General features: G+C 39.0%; 1 protein-coding gene across 4 annotated transcripts in view; it reads left to right on the forward strand.

Moving 5' to 3' along the window:
• The window catches only part of arhgap29a (Rho GTPase activating protein 29a), a 62,132-nt gene that overhangs the window by 28,671 nt on the left and 9,276 nt on the right, over positions 1-24,185 (forward strand). For 2 of the 4 annotated variants that reach the window (XM_079806200.1, XM_079806201.1), the window contains exons 3-14: positions 5,162-5,305; positions 9,298-9,394; positions 11,929-12,001; positions 12,361-12,421; positions 13,123-13,269; positions 14,514-14,578; positions 14,730-14,840; positions 14,945-15,025; positions 16,627-16,797; positions 17,439-17,576; positions 18,373-18,563; positions 20,258-20,430. In XM_079806200.1, coding sequence (XP_079662326.1) covers positions 5,162-5,305; positions 9,298-9,394; positions 11,929-12,001; positions 12,361-12,421; positions 13,123-13,269; positions 14,514-14,578; positions 14,730-14,840; positions 14,945-15,025; positions 16,627-16,797; positions 17,439-17,576; positions 18,373-18,563; positions 20,258-20,430 — 1,452 coding nt within the window. Of the gene's footprint in view, positions 1-5,161; positions 5,306-8,258; positions 8,510-9,297; positions 9,395-11,928; positions 12,002-12,360; positions 12,422-13,122; positions 13,270-14,513; positions 14,579-14,729; positions 14,841-14,944; positions 15,026-16,626; positions 16,798-17,438; positions 17,577-18,372; positions 18,564-20,257; positions 20,431-24,185 lie in introns of those variants that run through there. The other 2 variants (XM_079806203.1, XM_079806202.1) reach the window with 2 other exon arrangements.

Genomic DNA, 24,185 nt, shown 5'->3' on the forward strand with positions numbered 1-24,185 from the left:
AATTTAAACATTCAAATATTATTACAGGTCAAATTTGTTTCTTTACCTATAACCTAGAAACATGCATGTACATTTCATAGGTAACACTATGCAAGTCCCTATGCAACAAGGATGTATTTGCTCACATGAACTATATGCATTATGCATACATTTGTATAGCATGTATTAATATGAGCAATACAATTGTACCTTGATCATTCATGTTAGTTCATAGTGCATAAACAGATAAAAATAAAAATTCAAACTCAATTTAATGTTGAAATTAACATACGGACAATGAACAATACTTCCATAGCATTTATTAACCGTAGTTAATGTTACAAATTTCACCATTTCATATAAATCCAAACAGTCTGCTTTTTTAGAAGGAGATTATCTAATAAAAAAACGAATGCGCTTCTGCTTTCTTTATGTTTCTGTCGGCAGCATGATGATACAGTTTGCTTTCTCACATCATCTCACATATATGCAACATTTGGGTCGGACTTGCATGTGTTTTTATCGCATTGATTTAACTGCTTGAGATACTGCTAATGTTAGTGTCCTCTCAGCCTCATTGACATACACACTGTTGTTCTTTACCTGCTAATGCAGCATCTAGTCAAGAAAATAATTACTTTATAATGATTTGGCAACAAGTACTGTAGTGTTCTGTATTCATATGTTACGCTGTCAGTGTTTTAAACGCGCATATGATGTGTCAGCGCTCTCTGTGCAGCGCCGCGTGCAGCCTCGCGTGTTAATGTAAACAACACAGGGCGTCAGTGAGTTTTTGTTTCGCCTCTATAGGCCACTCAATGCTCTTGTGCTGTCTAATAACAGCGCACCCGTCTCAGCCACTCCAGCAACAGACTCAATCCGGAAAAACTATCAGTGTGGATTTTTGCCGTTAACCGATTGTTCAACCAATCAGTTATCAGTGCCGATTAATCGGCAAAACCGATGAATCGGTTGACCTCTAATCGAAATCCTCCGCCATTTCTCATTGTTCTCATTTTATGACCGCTGTTTTGTTTTGCTCTTTCCTCTGCACTTCTGCGTTCGTCAATATGCTTGCTTCAAGGGTCAAGGGTTGCTCTTTTAGCAAGTCGACTGGTGTACTACTGACCGCCGGAAGCTAGTTATTTTAGTCTATAAAGATTTGGAAGAGCCAGGGCATTTTTAATATAACTCCGATTGTATTTGTCTGAAAGAAGAATGTCATAAACACCTAGGATGACTTGAGGGTGTTTAAATCATGGACTAATTTTCATTTTTGGGTGAACTATCCAAACTATTTATTTCTGTGGGATTTAATGTTATGAAAAGCACTGTAAACACTGTTTCATTAGGAATGTTTCTCATTTTTATTTATTATAATAATATTTATTGTTTAATCTTTCATACTTTATATTATCATGTTGTTGTGTCTAAACTGACTTGTAGCATACAAACAATTATATTAGTTTGTAATTTTTATCAGCCATTTATCGGCCACCTCATGAAAATAAAGGCCAGTATCTCAATATTGTTGCATTGCTAATATATAATGATAAAATAGTTTTCCTAAAACTTCCCTTGTGTAAATATATTGTGGTCAGACTGCATTGGTCCTCTAAGGCCAGAGAACAGCAGTCATTTCCATGGTAGTCACCATCCACGGCAGCATTAGTTCCACCACAGGCTCTTTTTGTTGCTTTTCGGAAAAGAGATGGAGTGAAAAAAGAGGGTAGAGGGGGTAAAGTCTCCCTGATCCCCTTTTCCATATGCCGGGTAATCCAGAGGCCACCGTCAGCACAAATGTGGCTTTGATAGCTGGGAGAGGGTGCGACTGAACATGGTGCCCCTGAATGTGTTTATGGGTAAGCGAGTGTGTGGGTATGTGTTTGTGTGCTATTGCGAATCTAGGGGGAAACAGGTCAAAAGAAGCTGTATAGAAAGAAGGCCCCATGTGGGAAGTTCAGTTTGAATGTGTCTGGAAAGTCGGCACTCTTTTTGGGTTGCGCAATGTGTGCTTGGACTGACTAGGCAGCAGGCCTAAATTACATAATGAAAGCAAATGTGTTTCAGAAATGGTTATCTCAGGCACCAAATCTGTCGAGGAAATTAGATGCGATAATGTAGATGTAGGGATCAGACAGGTTCATGCCATTGTGTTTTTGCAGAGCACAGGTTTCTTATCTAAACAAAAGATTCATTCAGAATAAGTGTAAACACTTCCTCTGGCAGGTGTGTTAAGTGTTTGATGACGTATTAGTTGGAATCAGGTGTCAATACGGTTGTTGTATTACCTAAGTTGAAACTTAGATTTCTGATATTTGCACTTGTATTTGTTTGTCTTGTGTGTCCTTCCAGAACATTTTATTTTGCTATTATTAGTGGTGTTTGCTAAAACAATTATCCCTATTTATTATTTAGAGTGTTTTGGCATGGTAATGGATATGACAATGTTGATATGTTTGGTATTGGCGGAATAGATCTGCTACGCTGCTGCTGTTGATTATTGCAATACATACATGACACGCTGCTGTGAGCAAGTAAGACACGCTTCTGCTGTACAAAATAGCATACATGAATTACCCATAGCAGATACAGGTGGAGCTGGGGAAGGTGGAGGTTTTCTGAAAGAACGCTGCAAATTCCACAGCATTTGCTGACCACGTATTTGAAGGCTGAGCAGCGAGCTCATTGACTACCGATACAGCAGGAACCAATCAGCTGTGCCCTATAGATAATTATATGATTGCAAGCAGATTGAGTTAAGGACCTATCAGCCTGTACCATCTAGAATTTCACACACACGATGTTCCTGTTCCCCATCTCAGGCCCTGTCCACACGGAGACGCGTTTAGCTGTATACGTTGAAATTTTTATCACAGATCGGCCGTTTTGGGAGCATGAAACCAATATTTTTTGAAACCGGGTCCAGGTGGATAAATCTGAAAACGACACCCTTGCGTTTTCGTGTGTACAGCCAATCCGTATAGACGGTTTCAACAGCAACAACATAAACAAACGTTACTGCGCATGTGCGCTTTTGTGGCCCAAACTTAACTTCCGGTAGACGTCCGCAAAGAATCAATAACAACAGAGGCTGCGTTATCTTTCTTATGCTCTCGTATGACTGAATATTTTTGTAGCATTTAAGGCTTTTTGAAGAGTCGCACACAATATGGTGTCATATTCTCTCTGCTTGTTCTAAAATACGCAAAAATCGTTAATATTTATATCATGTTATCCAAAAATAGTACGTCAAAAATTTGTTTCTACTGAGTAGTGCGCCATACTATCCCCTTGCCAGACCGATAAACAAACACTGACCAGAAGTTAACTTCGGGCCAGGCGCGTAACCATGGCAACGCGCGTGTGTCCGATGAAACCGTCTATATTTTGTGAAACGGTTATGTCATCACACCACGTCCAGCGTGGGAAAGACTAGAAAGGGATACAACTACGGGCACTGGGCATGCGCACATCAATATTGCGTCATTTAATTACTGTATTTGCATTATTGTAAGAGTATGTTTAGGGTTTAGGGTGTAGGTGTTAATAAAACACATCTGGTAAGTAGCACATTTATTTATTGTTATTTTATCGTGAGATTTTGCCTCACTTCCTACCATTGCTGTACCCCTTCTAGCCACAACTCTTCTCCGTTTTTAGTTTATTTCTGTGGCAGAATTACAGCGTCACATACTGGCCTGGCATGTATACTACATTATTTTGAGTCGTTTTCATTGCTCTCGTGTACGCAGATATTTCTTGAAACGAGGGGGAAAAAAAGAACGAATAGGGCTTCGCGTGGACGAGGCCTCAGTCTGCCTTCTAACAGTTTCCTTAGAAACGCTTTGAACCATTTAGAACGTCAGTGGAGAAAGGCATATGGTTCATCATAACATCGTAATATACATCATACACCCCGCTATATTGCTAAATCTACTCGATTTTACATATCAAGAAAAAAAATATACCAGGATAACCTGGCTTCTCTTGAAGCTCCCCTGATTCAGAGCGGTCATAGTTAATGATATGCTAAAGCCTGCGGCACATTGACGTGATTGGTTACGAGGTAGTTTGTGACGTCAGAAACACCAGACAAATCAAACCACGTTTTTTGAGACCAAATCGCTTTTTTGAGTCTTTGGCTCACTGCAGTTTTAAAGAGAAAATACTCAGCAATGCTGTTGACTTATGAATTTGCACATGGTTTGTCTTAAAGCATATTAAAAACACCACATAGACATATAAACAACATTACAAACTTGATTTTCACCACAGGGGAACTGATTGTTCAGCTGATGAAACGTCTTTCTGTAAAAAGTTTCAGTAAACAAAAATGCCACAAACAGTTTTGAAAGTTGAGTTGTGAAAATGATGTGCTCTAGGACTTTTATACAGTGCAATCCATTGTAAAGACTGTAAATCTATCCCTCACAGCCTCGTTTTCATCTGGTACATTCAATATGGCTTCTAACCTGACTAAGGCCTATTATGTTTTTTTTTTCTTTATTTTTTCTTTTATTAATTTTTAAAGCAGTACATAAGACAAAACATAGCTAAACGATACCATCAATACAAAACACATAAAACAGAAAGTAGGATGTACATGTAATGTAAAGTGTGTGTGTAAAATTGTGTTGAGTATGTGTGTATCTCTATTATAAATTTACTAATATATATGTAGAATTGCTGCTCAATATAAATGCAATATATTTAGTAATAGTTATGATCAGAGATGTAATAGGAAAAAGAAAAAGAAAGAATGAGAAGTCAGAGAAATTGTGAGGTTATTGAGGAGAGACGATGAAGGGGGAAGAAAAAAGAACAACAAAAAAGGGAAAAAGACAATAAATAAATAAAGGGGTACATAAATTGCAAAAGAAAAAAATATATTATTTAAAAAAAAAGGAGCGAAAAAAAGAAGAAAAAGGAAAAAAAAAAGGGGGGGGGGGTATTATGTTTCTAATTGATAAAACTGTCTTTTGCCCTGTGAATTATAACATGGATGTGACGATGATTTTGACTTGGGCCAGTAAGCAACCACTTAGCAACGCTCTAGCAACTACCCAGAACACCCTAGCAACTCCCTCGCAACCACTCAGGCACCAATCCTATTTTTTCAAAAAATGAAAAAAGTGTGACTTTTCTTCATGACTGTAATGCTTCCTTATATGTGTTTCAGATCACCAGGACTGTCTGCACCAGGTGGTTCACGAGCGCTTGGGAGAGCTGTTGCGTGTGTTGAAAGCCGTGATTTCCAAACACCACTCCTTGAATTCAGTGGAAATCCTCAGCGCGGCAGGGACCCTAATCGCAAAGGTCAAAGGTAAAGAGTTGTCTCACTCGCCTCCTTCGACTTTAATATTACACAGCGTAGAAGAATGAGGGAGAGACACTCATCCACTTGATATCTTGCTCCTCAAACTCTCTCTCATGGGCCTCCCACTCTTGTTTTGTACTCTGGATCACTCTAAATTGTCTCATGTAACGATAGTAGTCTCACTAGTAACGATAAACCCAAAATTGCCAGAGATGATTTTCCTGCAGGATTACCAGTCTGTGGAAATCAAATCCCTGAAAAAGAGACATCTTTGTTCCTCAAGCTTCTCACAGGGCTGACATTGGAAAAGCAGAACAATGCATGTCTACAAGTGTGTTTGTGTGAGTGCACGTATGTGTGGGGGCAACCGCTTGCTCGGAGTACAATGTCCTTGTCAGAGTAGAGGAATCCCGTTTCACTCGGTTCCACGGTGAGAGATTAGCATCTCCATGCATGGCGATGCTTCACTTGGCTCGTGGACAAGAATCTCTGGATCTGCATAGCATCTAACAAACTTCTTTTTGTGAGTGTTTTGCTTGTGCTGTCTTATAAACCACTTAGTTTGATATTTTGTTATCTAAATCAATGACGTTTTTTTGTGCTGCATTTCGTGTGTATATAGTGCACATGCGGTATTAATGCCATAGACAAAGATTAATTTAACCAAATGATATGTAACCTGTAGTGTCAGTGATGCCAACACTTTCAGTGCTGAAATGCCTGCTGGTTAACACAAACAGAAGAAAGGCTAAAAAGCGGGTCTTGGTTTACTATGTGCTCTCTTTACGTACTTGCACTCTGCACTGTTATTGGGAACTGAAGCTAAATGCCTAGCTTTGTTTTGACAGTTGATCTCATAGCGGGTCATGTGATGTTTTTGTATAAACACATCCCCAAACCTTTTAGTTTCCTCTTTTGAAACAGTTATGTCGCTATACATTCGTCTCGGTTTCCTCTTTCTGTGCAGCTATTCAGTTTTCTCTGTGCAATCAAATTTATTTTAACTTAAATCAGTTTTTTTTTTGTCTTTGGTTTGCTTAAACTGTGGTGCTAACATGCATGCATTTTTGTACATGTGCAAAAATGCTGAATGTATTAACAGCATCTAAAAATTGTAAAGTTTAGATACTTATGAATGTATAGGAATCCTTTGAGGTAATATCAAAATCAGAACATTAAATTAGATTTTAATAATTACAATTGGATTTATTGTAATCGTAATCAATTAGGTGAATTAATATTATATTATTACAATTCTCTAAAAAAATATAATAAATGAAATGATGGATTTAATTTATAAATAAATATTCTGCACTTTTAAAGTCTTTTTCTGATAAAGTTTCTCCGTTTCCGATAAAGTTTCTCTATTTCTGATAAAAATGCTCTGGAAATTTCTGTCAGAGGATTCAAATAAACGTTAAATCAATTACATTTTAGATGCTGTGAATGTTGCATTTTGATATTGAATCAAAATATCAAAAAAGAAAGAATGAGATACATACAGAAATGTATGTTTAAACATTCTGTATGAAAACCTTCAATTTTCTAGCATTTGTTAATAATAGCAAGTCTCTGAAGTTAAATCTGTGTAATTCCAGCTGCCACCACTAGAGGGACAAAATGCTTCTCATGGTGCTACCCTTTTCCAATCTCTCTCTCTCTCTCTCTCTCTCTCTCTCTCTCTCTCTCTCTCTCTCTCTCTCTCTCTCTCTCTCTCTCTCTCTCTCAGATACACACACACACACACACACACACACACACACACACACACACACACACACACACACACACACACACACACACACTGAAGCCTTTGTAATGTGACACTTGAATAATCAGTGTTCTAGCTCTGTGGCTCGGAGATTAGAATAAGAGAAAGTTGAATATCCGGATCGGGGAGCTCCAAGCATGATAAGAACTCCACTGCGGAGCTTGAACAGGGCTGAATCTCTCATGTTTAGCTCGGCACATGCGTCCGCTGCAGAAATGTGACACTGACCCTCCTGGCTGGGCCTCAGGATAAGATAGGGACCAGCAGGAGTTTAGGCAAACCTTCTCGGAGGCTCTAGGGAGGACTGAGGTCCAGAATGTTATGTGAACATCGCAACATAAACTCCCCGAAAGCCGAATATCCTGATGGGAAGATATGTGCTGATGTTGACGAACCTCGTGCGACGTGTCCTTGATGGTTTTAGCGCTCAGCGTACCGTCCTGTTCTGAGGAAACAAAAATAAGGCTTGTTTTCTTGAACGAGAGCCACAAGGAGGTTTTTTACCTTCCTTTTTTTCGTCCTGCGTTGCTGTTATGCAAGAACTTTGAGGCTTTCTCAAGCAACGCTATTGCACGTATTGGGTTTCAAAAGTAATTGAAGTTTCTCTGTGGTACGGCGTCTCTCATGGGCTGCCAACAAAAAGGGGGTGTGTTTGTTCCCATCATCCCTGTGCCTCTTTACCTCTCATCACCTACATCCCTCAGGGACGCTCCAAACCCCCTTCATCTGATGGACTTGAGACCTTTTGACTAAATGCTGCTCTCCAAATTCCCAGAGCTTACGGAGACGAATCCATCAAATTCTTCTTTACACCCAGTTAGGACTGCATTTTAACCACCTCTAATGTGAGGACGTGTCAGTGTCATCCTTATCTGAATAGATAAGTCTGGTATCTTCTGTGGGAATAGTCCAAACTGGATCTCTGGGGGCTCAATGTTTGGTCTCATCCATGTTTTATCAGTTCCTCCCTCTAGATTTAGAGGTGAAATTGATTAGCAAGCCCTCACTGGTGCCTGATTTCCCAGAGAGAAGGGGAAAAACGCGGAAAAACAATGCCATTTTTGCTTGATGATGTAACTTCCACATTTGGATTGTGCGTGGACGGTGAGGGCTGCCATTGTGTTCTTGCGAGCTTCAGGATGTCCTGTTGGGGAGGGGTATGTGGAGGGACGAGGGGACGTGAGGACCAGACAGAACTTCGTAAACGGCGGTAGAAGGAGCTTCTGATCCACGTCACGTTTACTTCAGAATCGAAAAACGCTTTGGGAAGATCTCAAAAGGTCAAGAAGAGCAGCCTAAACGCGTTGTCCTTTCAGGCCAGGAGTGTCTCCAGGCAAAGTTTGTTGGTGAATTTTGGCAAAAGTTTCCTGGAAACTATTCGATCTTGACTTTTCCTGGCGGTTTGGTGTGTGCTAACTGGATGGGAAGCGTAGTGGTCGGTAAGTGTTTGCTTTGAGGAACTGAATGTTTTGAGTCTTGAAGACCGTTTCTTCATTTGCTTTTTAGCCACGCTATAAATTTTGAGGGCTTCCAAGAGTTCCTAAAGCTTCTTGTTCTCAGTCGAGTGGCAACGGAAAGCTAAACTGAGACTGTAATGGTTTACTGGTTAGTTAGTAGAGTTTAAACCAGTTGGGACCAGATAGAAAGGGAAACTAGGTATATAACAGGTGAAATCTGTTGGAATGGAGGACCTGGACATCCACTGGCCTTCTTTCTCTTCACAGATCTCCTTTTGGACGGTGTGTTGGGGTGGATTGGGAATCGTGGGGGGAGGGTGTTGAAATAGGAATGGCGTCAGTGGTTTTGGCAAGGTCTGCCACTTGTTTATTTTCTCAGTGTTTATTATTGGAGCTGATTGTAACTTATTTACACTGTTGTTTAGTTCCTCCCCGTCTTTAGCCATCCAGTGTTTAGACTCAGGAAACAAAGTTTTCTCTAGATTACAGACTGAGCCATAATGTTACTCCCAGTCTTAGAGTAGAATTTGACTTTAGCATCATATATTTTTATGTAGGAAAGTGACGGTGATGGATCTAAATCTGTTTAGCTAGTAATTTATAATTGTTTAAGTGTTAATTAATCAATTTAATATTATATTTTATATTATATATTAGTTAATGTATTATATTTATTTATTAATTTGTTTCAGGGTCCATGTATTAAGCAAGGTAAAGTACTTAATATTGTCATATCAAACTTTTCCTTCTCATCTTTTGTCATTAAACAGGTGTGAACTTCAAGGAAGTGAATGAAGACAATAAGCAGACGCTCTTTTCTGAGATCTACACTTCCATAGATACATTGGCCTTCACGTTTGGCAATGTGTAAGTGCAGCACAGCTGCTTCATTATATGTTACTGTAAATGCATTGCTTTGTCATGAAACATTATCCGATTAGTCATTTTAAAAAACATCTGCACAGAGGATAGTGACCTCCCTGAGTCAGCAAGCTAAATGTGTGTTCAGCTCTTGTCTGTTTTATAAGATAACACCGACTCTATGTGGTTTAGGTGTTGCTTGTTATTTTTACGTCAGGAGTGTGCATGATTGTGTGTGTGTGAATCATTAGCTTTGTTCCTAAACCCAGTGAACTTCAGCATTTTAAGGCGTCATAGACAAAAGCTGTTTCAAAAGACAACTTAATTATACTACCTCTTAAGATATCTTGTTTAGGAAAGATTCCAAGAAAGCATTGCATCGTTTGATTTGAAGGCAATGGCTGCATCCAAACATGCATACTTCCTTACTATATAGTAGTCGAAAAACAGTATGTGAAAAGAGTAGTATTCATAAAACAGTAGGCGAAAAGTAAGTACACTTCTGAAGTGTGCATCCAATGGACACTTTACAATCCCATAAGACCACTGGTGATGAATTGTGAATGGCTGTGAAGTGACACAACTGACACGGCAAGTCACATGATAATGGCGAATATAGTATTTACAGATTACATTCGTACGACACACATTCATATAGAATGGTTATGAAGTCATTATTCAAAAGAAGTACCAACTCTGAGAGTATATGCAGTTTCGGACACAGCCTAAAAATAGTTCAAGGTCATATACAATGGATTATTGTACAGAATATTTGTGTGTGTATTTAATGCTTATAAGTGCATTGCAGTGTTAGCTTAGCAACATGCTAACAACAAACTCTATTGGAATTATTGGTGCAGTGTGTAGTATTTATGAGGATCTATTGACAGAAATGCTGTATAATATACACAACTATGTTTTCAGTGGTGTATAAAGACCTTACATAATGAACCGTTATGTTTTTATTTCCTTAGAATGAGCCATTTCTATCTACATACATATCTACTCCCCTTACAGTGAAATCGCCATTTTGCGCCTCCATGTTTCTACTGTAGCCCTAAACGGACAAACTGCTCTACAGAGCACTAGCTACTTTCTGCTGTCTCAGATGACGACATCTTTGTCCTATGTCGGCCACCGTAGCTTCTCTATGTGCTTCGAAAGCGAGGGATGAACGGTGGATGGTTGCAATTTGCAACCTCACCGCTAAATGCAGCTAAAATTTACACACTGCAACTTTAAAGGATTAGTTCACTTTTGAATAAACTTTTGCTGATAATTTACTCACCCCCATGTCATCCAAGATGTCCATGTCTTTCTTTATGCAGTCGAAAAGAAATTAAGGTTTTTGATGAAAACATTCCAGGATTTTTCTCCATATAATGGACTTGAATGGGCTTCAAACGGTTCAAGGTCCAAATGACAGTTTCAGTACAGCTTCAAAGGGCTTTAAACGATACCAGACGATGAATAAGGGTCTTATCTAGCAAAACGATCAGTTTTTGCGAGAAACCGAGCAGTATTTATGCTATTATTTTACCTCTAATCAGACGAACGTGATCATCTCTGAGGTCAAAATACGAGCGTGGTCATAGATGTACACGTAGATGCCTCATTAGCACTTGCACGGATCAATAGAATGAGGCATCTACTATCGATATATCTATGACCACGCTCATATTTTGACCTCACTAAGCGGAAGTTATGGCGGAGCTCAGAGATGATCACGTTCGTCTGATAAGAGGTAAAATAATAGCAAAAATACTGCTCGGTTTCTCGCTGAAACTGATCGTTTCGCTAGATAAGACGAAATAAGATATAAGATATTCATCGTTTGGTATTGTTTAAAGCCCTTTGAAGCTGTACTGAAACTATAATTTGGACCTTGAACCGTTTGGGGTCCATTATGTGGAGTAAAATCCTGGAATGTTTTCATCAAAAACCTTAATTTATTTCCAACTGCAGAAAGAAAGACATGGACATCTTGGATGACATGGGGGTGAATAAATTATCAGCAAAAGTTTATTTAAAAGTGAACTAATCCTTTAAGTCTCTTGTGCTAATTTTACGTGTGTGTGTGTGTATATATATATATATATATATATATATATATATATATATATATATATATATATATATATATATATATATATATATATATATATATATATATATATATATATATATATATATATATATATATATATATATATATATAATGTAGACCACTCGAAATTGGTCACCTATGAGGTTTTCATGTTTTTCCATTGTTTTTTCTATGTAAACATGCATTAGAAGAATGTGTTTTACCGTTACACTAGGGTTTTGCATCTTTTGCAGTGACTTGCGCATTACACGCAAGTTAATAGTAGTTCAACGTTCCAAATCAGTCACTTACGAGGTTCAATGACTGCTAGGGACTTCTTGGGTAGCAGGTAGCAAGCTGTCTCACTAGATTTTTGAAACAAAGCTATGGTCCTCCTGCTGTGCATTTGCTTGTTGTTTTAATGCTGAGTTTGTTTTTATCTTGTCTTCCTCAGAGTGTCTGACTTCCTTATGGGAGATGTAGAGAATGGCTCAGCCTCTGGGCTTCCTCAGGCCCGCAGGAGCAGGGTGAGATTTCCCGCTTTCCACTCCTCCTTTTACACTTTAAAGCAGTCCGATTAACAGGTGGATGTATGTCACGTCAAAGGCTGAAAGATCTGGCCGCTTTCTGTGCTTTAGAAGTGGGGGTCAGAGAGTGCAAAGCTCAGTAAAGAAAAATAGAAACAATGTCTGTTTTGGAGAAGAGGGCTCTTCCTGTTTGGACTGCCCCCGTGATATATCTCATGGAAAAAGCCAGTGACACTTTGGCATTGTGATTTGACTGAGTACTCTCAGATAAAGCAGATATGGAAGATATAAATGTGTTTCCTTTTCTGCATTGGATTGTTTGTTCATTCTGCCGTCTTTTTTATTGTCCCCTATTTTAGTCTTTTGAAAACCTGACAGTGGAGTCCGGAGAATGTGGACCGGAAAAAGATGACCCTCCAGGTGAGTCAATCCATTCCGAAAATGTATAAATATAAGTTACTTATAAATATGTTTAAATGATATCCTTTAAATCAACGTGAAATCCAATGCATTCATTCATTCATTCATTCATTCGATCATGTTTTATTTTATTTATTGATCTGCCCCTGAAACCTTTTTATTTTATTTTATTTTTTCTCTTCATCTGTTACAACTTAACACTAAATCAAACAAACCAAGCTTTCTAATTTTTCACCTTCTCCAACCACCTGTCATAAAAATCACTTTTTATGATCCAATTGATTTCTGATGGATAAAATTAGGTCTGTTTTTTTCTTGATCAATATCCTGTTTCATTTGGAAATATGTCACAATACAGAAATAAACAGAAATTTAGCAGCACACCCACGTAGACACATATATAACACAGCTCGCTGTTCTCAGATCAGATCATTCTCAGCATGTGTGAATAAACTGTCGGCTCACACATTCGCTGTCACTTTAAATCCTGGTCGGGCTGCTTAGTGCCAATCCACTCTAATACAGCCCCAAGGTCAGTAAACACTTTCCATCTGTCAGTCACTCCTACACACACATAAGCAAACACCCTGCCCCTGGTGTAAAAACACCTATGTCTGGGGTGGGCTTGCTGGGATCCATGCGCCAGCCCCTGCTGCTCACCCTCACGGATGTGTTTGGCTGTGCGTCTGTCCTTTTCATAGGTCCCTCTCCACCCGCGAGGGTGGAGGAGATGGATGGAGCTTTGCTCCGGAGTGACAGCGGGGTGGAGTCGGCCCTGCTCTATGCCAAAGCCTGGTCGAAATACACCAAGGAACTCCTGGCCTGGGTGGATAAACGTCTTAATATGGGTAAGTAGAGCATCTAGAGATATCTGGACAAGCATGTTTATCTATCATTAGTAGATGAGGGGTTGCAATTAATTGTCAGTCAAGTTACAGTCATGTTTTGTCTTCAGTTTTAGTGGTCAATTGATGTGTGTTTTTCTGTGACTGAAAAATATATATACTGTAATTGAATATTTGAGTAGGGTATAAGCTAAGCAAACAGGCAATGCAATCAGCTATGCAAACAGTATGCTAAGTTAATAAGCAGGGGTTGCAAAACGAGAATGAGAAATGTTTAATTTCACGATTTGTTGCTTTGATTATATACCATTATATGTAACAATGGTCATTATTATATGAAATGGTCATGGACATGGTAATACAATTCAAACAACATGCTACCATTCAAAAGTTCATTAGAGTCTGTAAGATTTTTTTATGTTTTTGAAAGAAGTCTTTTATGCTCACCAAGGCTGCTTTTTTGGAAGAAAATAAAAACAGTAATCTAGTGAAATATTACTACCATTTAAAATAACTGTTTTCTATGTTAATATATATAAATAAATAAAAACTGTAATGGCAAAGCTGAATTTTCAACAGCCATTACTCCAGTCTTCAGGGTCACATGATCCTTCAGAAACCATTCTAATATGCAGATACAGTATATATATATATATATATATATATATATATATATATATATATATATATATATATATATATATATATATATATATATATATATATATATATATATATATATATATATATATATATATATACATATACACATACATACATACATACATACAGTCAAACCAAAATGTATTCAGACACCTTCGACATTTTCTCACATTATCACAGTTTATTCATCTATGATAATGTCAGATAACTTTGATAGAAAGGTATGTCATGGATTACAATCAACCAATTAGCTGTCAGCTGTTAAATTTAAGTACACAATTAGATAATACCAATTTAGGTCAACCAATTACCAAGCAATGCTTCATTTTGTTCAGTCTGTAGTGTTAAAAAAATAAAAATAATAATATATATATATATCATAACATAACATAATAATTATACACAGTACACACACATATATATTAAGTAAAACCATTTTTATGCGATTAATTGATTGCCCAGCTCTAATAATTCATTGAGTGTAACAACTTAAAATATTAAATATTTAGTTAGTCGAATGACTGTATAATTGCACTGATAAACCATGATTCCATATTAATCATATTCTTCACGTTTATTGCCAGACATTGAATGTGCAAAGAGCTACACCAAGATGGCTGAATCTGCAAAGGCGCTGGCGTCTCAACAGGTCAATATTTCTATGATATGCACTTCATAAAAGTACAATACAAGCACTTAAACATTTCCATTCTGAGACTATAAAAAAATCTTTGCTAAATAAACAATGGTGCTATGAAAGCTTTTTATCTGTTTGTTCAATCCTTTGTGGTTTATTCCAGGAGCACATGCCATTCCGGGATATTTACATCTCTGCCTTCAAGAACGATATTGAATACAGCCATTTGATCATGCAAACCACAGCTGCTCTACAGTCTAACAAATTCATGCAGGTACAACTACTATTCCCTTTCTGATTTTGATCTTATGCTCTCATTGTGTAACTGATTAATTGGAAATGTACTACTTTTAAAAAAAAATGTATGTCCTTTTTTAGCCTCTGCAAGCTCGAAAAAATGAACTCGATAAGTTGAGAAAGGAGGTGAAGGAACAATGGCAGAGAGAGCAGAAGAAAATGGTGGGTAGATTTGTATGCAAATCGATCAAAAGCAGTATTTGCGGAGTACAGTAGTTGCTCACTATGAGGTCCCTTCTGAAAACCGAGTTGGCTCAGCTGTCAGCCTGTTTGTTCAAATTCCTCTGCTGATCTAATAGAGGCTCTGCGTTAACACTAATTACATCAGATTCAATTGCAGCGACTTCATTCTGTTGGTGCACAGACGTGTCTTTGTGTGAGGTATTTTTGTAAGCGGCTGTTTAGCACCTAAGCATGACTTATTACTGCCGAAAAGAGAACAAAGAAATTTTAAGGTAGTGCTTATGCACTGCTATGCTCTCTGAAGTGCGATTGTTCTAGTGCCTCAGAATGGGCTTCAAGTATACATTTGTGTGATTTGATCATTATATAAATGTGTTTTGTGTTGTATGGATGTGCATGTGCTGAAATGTGTTGATGAGTTTGACTTTTTTATGAGAAATGGCTGTTTGTTATTTTTTCCCAATGATTTTTTAAAGGGCCAGTATTTTTTTTGCTACTTTTTCTTATTATTATTAGTCCACTTTTATTATTTCTTTTTGTCAAAGTTTTGACTTGATAACTTTTTTGCTAAATATTAAAGATGAGCACATTCTTTAAATATGTTTTTTTTTATTATATATATATATATATATATATATATCATCGCTGTCGGTCAGAAACCCTTTTTATGTCCAAAACCGCTATTTTTCAGAAAATGGAAAAAACACTGTATTTTTTTTTACAAATAATTAAACACTATTTTGTCCAAGTTGATATTGTGGCTTTATATATTGTCAGACACTGTGTTATTATATTATTAACATTTGACTAAATCACGCTCAAATGGAGCTACAAGGTTTTTGACCAGCAAATATCTGAGAATTTCATATGTATGTTTTGACCGTCATTAGATCGGCCGCATCTAAAGCAGTAAGTGCATTGCCTTACGTTTTCATCAACTTACCGTTTATGATAACTTCAACGTAAAGTTTATTGTATCTATGTGGGTGCTCAGTTATTTCTGTCATTTGGCCAAATCTTATGTTATAAAAGATGAAGTGCTATGCACTGGCCTTTTAAGACTGTATTGGCTATCACAACTCAACGACAAATGTTAGACTAAGACACTTAGCATTTTTTTATATATATATATATTGTTTCTTGGGAAAGAAATTGCTGTATTTATTCAAAGAACCAGTTCTTTATTTACCCTTGAATTGCTAAAAAGCGGAGACGATTCCAAAATGCATGCGGCACTTTGTTCTTGATGGCGTTATGAGTGTGGAGTTATGAGATTTACCGACAGATTGAGGATCCAATGGAATTTAGAGGTTTAGTCACATCTTTTTCTTTAATACTTTTCATTAGTTAAATATTTGCAAAACCCACAGACAGATGTAAAGTGATGAAATACGAAATATGGAGATAAGAGGTTTCCGGCGGACAGCGATGATTAATTTTCATGTCACTCTGGAGTATGTCACGTTATGGAAAAATGCCTTGAACATTATTTTTGTTACTGTACATTTTAGATGTCTCCATTTAAATGACCTCTGTTATGATTGGCTAATCATATGAATGTTTATATTGTGTATTTATAGAATGAAGCAGACAGTGCGCTGAAGAAGGCCCGCCTCCTGCAGGCTCAGAGGCAGGAAGAGTACGAGAAAGCCCGCTGCTCAACCAGTCGGGTGGGGGAGGAACAGATCGGAACGGCTGGAGCAAAACAGCTGGAGAAGAGACGCAAACTGGAGGAGGAGGCTCTGCAGAAGGTCTGACACAGATGCAACACACACCATATTCCTTAACACACCGTTGCTTTATCCATCCATTTTGCAATAATTAAGTCTTGAATACAATATTGCACATTACTATCATGTATATGTCCATCATTATTGAAATGAACCACTTCACTGATTAATTTAAATTAGCACTCCTAAGACTTTTATTTTGTAGCCGTACTTTACCAATACTTTTGATTTAATTTTATGTTTTCAACTTAAAGGGATAGTTCACCCAAAATGAAAATTCTGTCATCATTACTCACCCTCATGTTGTTCCAAAATTGTATGAGTTTCTTTCTTCTGTTGAACACAAAAGAAGATATTTTGAAGAATGTTGGTAACCAGGCATTTGAGGGTGAGTAAATGATGACAAAATGTTTCATTTTTGTGTGAACTATCCCTTTAATTGAGATCCTTGTTGTTTAAGTGCTATTAAATATACTATACTACTTTACAATGATAAATTATGAGTCTCTTGTGGCTTGGCAAACTAGTTTCGAAAGTAGTTTCCTCAAGTCTGCTGTAAATAAGCTGTTGTTTTAGACACAAAGATGATTTGGGCCAGAAATGAGAGAAACAGGAAATATCTAGGTCTAAATATAATTGTGTTTGTGTGTGTCTGTTTCTAGGCAGAGGAAGCCCAAGAACATTACAAGCATTGCATTACAGATGTCGGGGTGAAGAGAGTGGACCTGGCCAACACCAAGAGCGAGATTCTGACTCAGATACGAGAGCTTGTGTTTCAGTGTGACCTGACCCTGAAAGCAGTGAGTAATAATGTACACACACAGTTAGATCCAATCTAACTTATTACTGGTCATTCAGACAAAACAGGCACACCTGGGCTCCTTGAGGCGGAGTGCAATTTGGTTGACTTCACTTTCACAAAGTGACCTCAGGCTACAGATTCAATTTCACAAATCCTTAACCAGGAATGACTCAATGGTCAAGCAAATCAATCTTTTTAAAACTGTTCATTAGAATTCTTTTTGACAATTGCTTGATTTATTTGAGCTACCTGTGTAGCCAGTGTATTATTTCAGTATCAGCTATTCATTTAATAATTATATTTTGTGCTTTGGACATTAGTTTATATATATATATATATATATATATATATATATATATATATATATATATATATATATATATATATATATATATATATATATATATATATATATATATATATATATATATATATATATATATATATATATATATATATATATATATATATATATATATATATATATATATATATATATATATATATATATTTAATACACAGAATACACAGTGCATCGCAGTTTGTTGCGTATGGAGCTGCATAGCCGCAGACCAGTCAAGGTGCCCATGCTAAACCCTGTAACATTTTAAAATGGATTTACATTAAAGTTTGGAACATGAACATTACTAAAACATCCTTACTATTGTTCTAACATCTGACCAGTAACTTTTCTGCAACATATTGCGGTTGTTGTGATTTCTGTGGTTTCTGCCGCAGTTAGGACAAGATAATTGCGTCAATGGCCTCAATTGTACTCATTTTCTTGTTTGCAGGTGACCGTGAACTGGTTTCAGATGCAGCAGGCCCAGGTGGTGTCCCTGCCTGTGAACTTCCAGTCACTATGCGAGAACGCTAAACTGTACGAGCCGGGTCTGTGTTACACTGAATTTGTGAAGAGTCTGCCTTCAGACAGGACCAGAGTGGAATCGTTCTCCTTTGACATCTCTGGGACACAGAACACAGGGTAGGTCTATATCCATCTCCGTAACTTTTTCCCATCTCAGAACATTCCCACCGAGATGAGTATCCAGGAAAATCTGTGTTTTGGAATCACTATGCCAAGTTTTGCTTCTCAAAACTGGCAACGGCCTGCTTGTTTTTTTTCCAGGTCTTTGACTTTTAAGTCACTGAGTGATGGAGAAAGAGAGAGAAAAATGAATTGTGTTGGTGAGAATGTCACACAATTGTATGGTTGCCCTCAGGTCTTCCTGAGGAAATGGCTGTGGTCAGGGCATAGAGGGATACAGAGAATGGGACAGGAGTAAAGGGAGGAATATTTCTAGTTGTTGCTATTTTGCAGATCTCACTTCTCCATGCGCTCTTTCTGGCAAATTAATCTGGGTTGTTAATATCCTGTGTTGTGTTGAGGACAATATTTCACAGCAACCGCTTTTAAAACACACCTCTCATTCCTGAAACGAAACTCAAAAAGAGTCTAGTCAAAACACCCATGTTCTAACACAAGGTCCATTTTTATGTGTGGCTTGGTGAGTGATTTAGCTGAAGGCCTTTTGTTTTGAACTGTTAAGAGGTTTTACTGAAAATGCCTGGAAGGTGGTGAAAACTGAATTCATCAGTTTCATCAGTTCATCTTAAACACACACACAACTGTTAAATGTCTATAAAGAGCAGCCCAGTAAGTACACATACACCGAGGTGCATGTGGACAAGCGTAATTTGTGTACAAACCGTCAGATATGCATCTTGCAAAAACATCCTGAATGTTGTTCTAGCATTTGACCGGTAATTTGCAACATATTAAAAATGTAAAAAACATTTTTTTTTTAAATTGATAGAAAACTAATAAAACCAAAATAATAAATTAAAGCTCAATATGACTTTTAAAAATGTATTTCAATTTTTTAAAAACTAAGAAATTGACAAAAGCACATAAAGTTACTAAAGCTTAAACTTACTAAAATATAAAAATAAATGCTAAATGAAAATATTAATAAATATTACAACAGTATGTAGATGATATTAAAATAACACAGATTAATATACAGTATACACACACACACACACACACACACACACACACACACACACACACACACACACACACGTTTGTTTTTGTGAAATGTGAGGACATTCCATAGGCGTAATGGTTTTTATTCCGTACAAACCGTATTTTCTATCCCCTTACACTGCCCCTGTCCCTAAACCTAACCCTCACAGGAGACTGTGCAGTTCACTTTCTGTGAAAAAAAACTCATTCTGTGTGATTTATAAGCATTTTGAAAAGTGAGGACATGGGGAACGTCCTCATATTTCACCCTCTTTTTGTAATACCTATGTCATACCCATGTCATTATACACATTTGTGTCCTGATATTTCACGAAAACATGCCCACACACACACACACACACACACACACACACACACACACACACACACACACACACACACACACACACACACACACACACACACACACACACACACACACACACACACACACACACACACACACACACACACACACACACACACACACACACACATTAACATTCAAATGCTTAAAGTGTTTAAATGGCCACATTCAATATGGCCAACTATGTTCTTTCTCATTTCAGGTTTGTGCTATAAAAGAGGACTAAACTAGTCCAAACTACTTTAAACTGGTTTTCTGAAATACGTTTTTTATGTTCATGCAGGTTGCCCCTCTCAAAGCGAGTGATGAATAGCGGTCATTCATCCCAAGTTCACTTGTCCCAGGTGTCTCTCACACCTGGAGACTTCCTGAGTGCCGACGAGGTGGAGAGTCACGTCCAAGCACGCACTGGAAAGATGACGGACGGACGCTCCAACAGCAGTACAGATATTCAAGGTAGCACCTCTTCGCTTTTGAACAAGTTTTCCTTAAAAGCGCAGCACGTTTTAAAGCACTTTTCAGTGAGGTCCGGTGAGGCTGCATCACTGCAGGGTTTGGCTGACTTCCCTGGAATGCTCAAAGTGAATCGCTCCCACAGGATGCGCCCTCGTTTATCTCTTTCATGAAAAAGTTCGTTCTTTTCACTAATGACAGATCAAACCTCCGCTCTGAGATACGCCTGTCAGACCTGCTTTTAGCAGAGATCAATTGGACACATTAGTGTTTTAAGACATCTCATTAAGGTTTACGAGAGTGTGAACTAGCATCAGCTGAAGGCAGGGCAGAGGAAGTGGGCGGCAGATACACACAGCACTGAACTGATCATCTGTGATGTTCTTGACTCTCTTGAATCAGCTTTTCTATTATTTTATCCTATTTATTATTAGGATCAATACTGATTCAATAATAATTCTGATTTATAAGCTCTCGATTCAATTGAATTCTGATTCAAATTAGATTTGATTCAATTCATTTGAGTATATTTCAGTTGTAATGTCCATTTTGCATAAAGTGCATGTGATGGTAATTCAGACTGATTCAAACTAACTTTAATTTAAACTATTAATTAAAAGAGCCGGCTCATAAGAGTCATGTTTCGGGATTCAGGCTACATCTATACATTAAATGGTAACTATTCACTAAAAAGAACCGGTTCATAAGAGTCATTTGTTTCTGAAATCAGGCTACACTGGTAGACTATGGTTGTGTTCACACTTGTAGTTTGGTTAAATTGGTTTCGTTTAGTCCAGACCAAAAACAAAAAAAACCTATGAGATATGTTCACAACCTGATTGGTCGTCTTTTATTATGCATATTTCATGACGGAACTTACTGAACATCCAAAACAATGCTGTGTGCTGGGCTAAATGTGCTCATTGTATGTGCATAGCCTACATATTTTGTTCGTTTACACATCTTTGGTCCGTGTTACGTTCATATTTAATTCGACCTGCACCAGAGTTCATTTGGAAGCGGACCGAGACCCATCTTTTCAGTCTCTGTCCGCTTGTTTGGCGCACACCAGGGTTAGGACGGTAGCATTCACACTTATTCAAATGAACCACACTGACAGAGCAATCGTCCATTTTAATCAAACCAAACATGCCAAGTATGAACGTAACATATATGGTTATGATTCACTAAAAAGAACAGGTTCATAAGAATCATTTGTTATTGGAATTGGGCTACACTGGTACACTCTATGGTTATGATTCACTAAAATGAAACGGTTCATAAGAATCATTTGTTATAGGAATTGGGCTACACTGGTACACTCTATGGTTATGATTCACTAAAATGAAACGGTTCATAAGAATCATTTGTTATAGGAATTGGGCTACACTGGTACACTCTATGGTTATGATTCACTAAAATGAAACGGTTCATAAGAATCATTTGTTATAGGAATTGGGCTACACTGGTACACTCTATGGTTATGATTCACTAAAATGAAACGGTTCATAAGAATCATTTGTTATAGGAATTGGGCTACACTGGTACACTCTATGGTTATGATTCACTAAAATGAACCGGTTCATAAGAATCATTTGTTATAGGAATTGGGCTACACTGGTACACTCTATGCGTCACGAAACAGGAAATAACAGGCGGCAGGCAAAGATGAGGGATCCAAATGCAGGGGAGAATTTAATGAAACAAACAATCAAAAATCAGGAACAAAATAACACTGAGAAAAATAAACAATCAAAAGCAGGACTCTGGAACAAAACAAATCAGAAAACCAGAGAACTGGGAACAGGATCACCTGCATTACCTGAAACATTAAACAACGACCGACAGAGAACCAGAGAAAACATGGGCTTTATATACACACAGGGGAGATTAGCTAAATGAGATAACAAGGGGTGTGGTGAATGGGAACACCTGGGAAAACTAATCGACATGGAAAAACTACAAAGAACTACAAAACTCCACAGGAACAGAACACAGAAAAGAACACAGAACCTAGTCACAAATAACTTCAACATAAAAGTCCCAAAAGTGCAAAACACAGAACAGATGTGACATTACCCCCCCTCAAAGGAGCGGCTTCCAGACGCTCCAGAACCAGTCACGGAGGGAGGTGAAGTGGTGGCGGAACAGGGGGAGGGATGGAGGGTCAGGAGTGGGCACTGGAAGCTGGGTGGGACCTGGGGCAGATCGGGTGGCCTGGGTGGAAAAGGCTGGTCAGGAGGTTTGGGTGACACAGGCTGGTCAGGTGGCTTAGGGGGCATAGGCTGGTCAGGTGGCCAGTATACCACAGATGGGTCAGGTGGCCTGGGAGGAACAGACTGGTCATGTGGTTTGACTGACACAGGTTGGTCACGGAGCTGTGCAGACAACAGGCAACTGGGCTTGAACACAGACTGGTAGCGAACTTGGGCTGACTGCAGATTACTGGGCTGGGACAAAAACTGGTGCGGAGCCCTCTCTGGGTACTGTGCAGGGGGCGGAGCCCTCTCTGGGCTCTGTGCAGGCGGCGGAGCCCTCTCTGGGCTCTCTGCACGGGCCGGAGCCCTCTCTGGGCTCTCTGCACGGGCCGGAGCCCTCTCTGGGCTCTCTGCACGGGCCGGAGCCCTCTCTGGGCTCTGTGCAGGCGGCGGAGCCCTCTCTGGGCTCTCTGCACGGGCCGGAGCCCTCTCTGGACTCTCTGCACGGGCCGGAGCCCTCTCTGGGCTCTGTGCAGGCGGCGGAGCCCTCTCTGGGTACTCTGCACGGGCCGGAGCCCTCTCTGGGCTCTGTGCAGGCTGCGGAGCCCTCTCTGGACTCTCTGCACGGGCCGGAGCCCTCTCTGGGCTCTCTGCACGGGCCGGAGCCCTCTCTGGGCTCTGTGCAGGCGGCGGAGCCCTCTCTGGGCTCTGTGCAGGCGGCGGAGCCCTCTCTGGGCTCTGTGCAGGCGGCGGAGCCCTCTCTGGGCTCTGTGCAGGCGGCGGAGCCCTCTCTGGGCTCTGTGCAGGCGGCGGAGCCATCTCTGGGCTCTGTGCAGGCGGCGGAGCCATCTCTGGGCTCTGTGCAGGCGGCGGAGCCCTCTCTGGGCTCTGTGCAGGCGGCGGAGCCATCTCTGGGCTCTGTGCAGGCGGCGGAGCCATCTCTGGGCTCTGTGCAGGCGGCGGAGCCCTCTCTGGGCTCTGTGCAGGCGGCGGAGCCATCTCTGGGCTCTGTGCAGGCGGCGGGGCCATCTCCTGGTACGGAGACCTCTCCATAAAAGTCCCAAAAGTGCAAAACACAGAACAGATGTGACATTGGGTCGGTCGTTCTGTCACGAAACAGGAAATAACAGGCGGCAGGCAAAGATGAGGGATCCAAATGCAGGGGAGAATTTAATGAAACAAACAATCAAAAATCAGGAACAAAATAACACTGAGAAAAATAAACAATCAAAAGCAGGACTCTGGAACAAAACAAATCAGAAAACCAGAGAACTGGGAACAGGATCACCTGCATTACCTGAAACATTAAACAACGACCGACAGAGAACCAGAGAAAACATGGGCTTTATATACACACAGGGGAGATTAGCTAAATGAGATAACAAGGGGTGTGGTGAATGGGAACACCTGGGAAAACTAATCGACATGGAAAAACTACAAAGAACTACAAAACTCCACAGGAACAGAACACAGAAAAGAACACAGAACCTAGTCACAAATAACTTCAACATAAAAGTCCCAAAAGTGCAAAACACAGAACAGATGTGACACTATGGTCAT

Source organism: Gobio gobio (assembly GCF_949357685.1).
Source record: "Gobio gobio genome assembly, chromosome: 23".
In the NCBI taxonomy this organism is placed as follows: Eukaryota; Metazoa; Chordata; class Actinopteri; order Cypriniformes; family Gobionidae; genus Gobio; species Gobio gobio.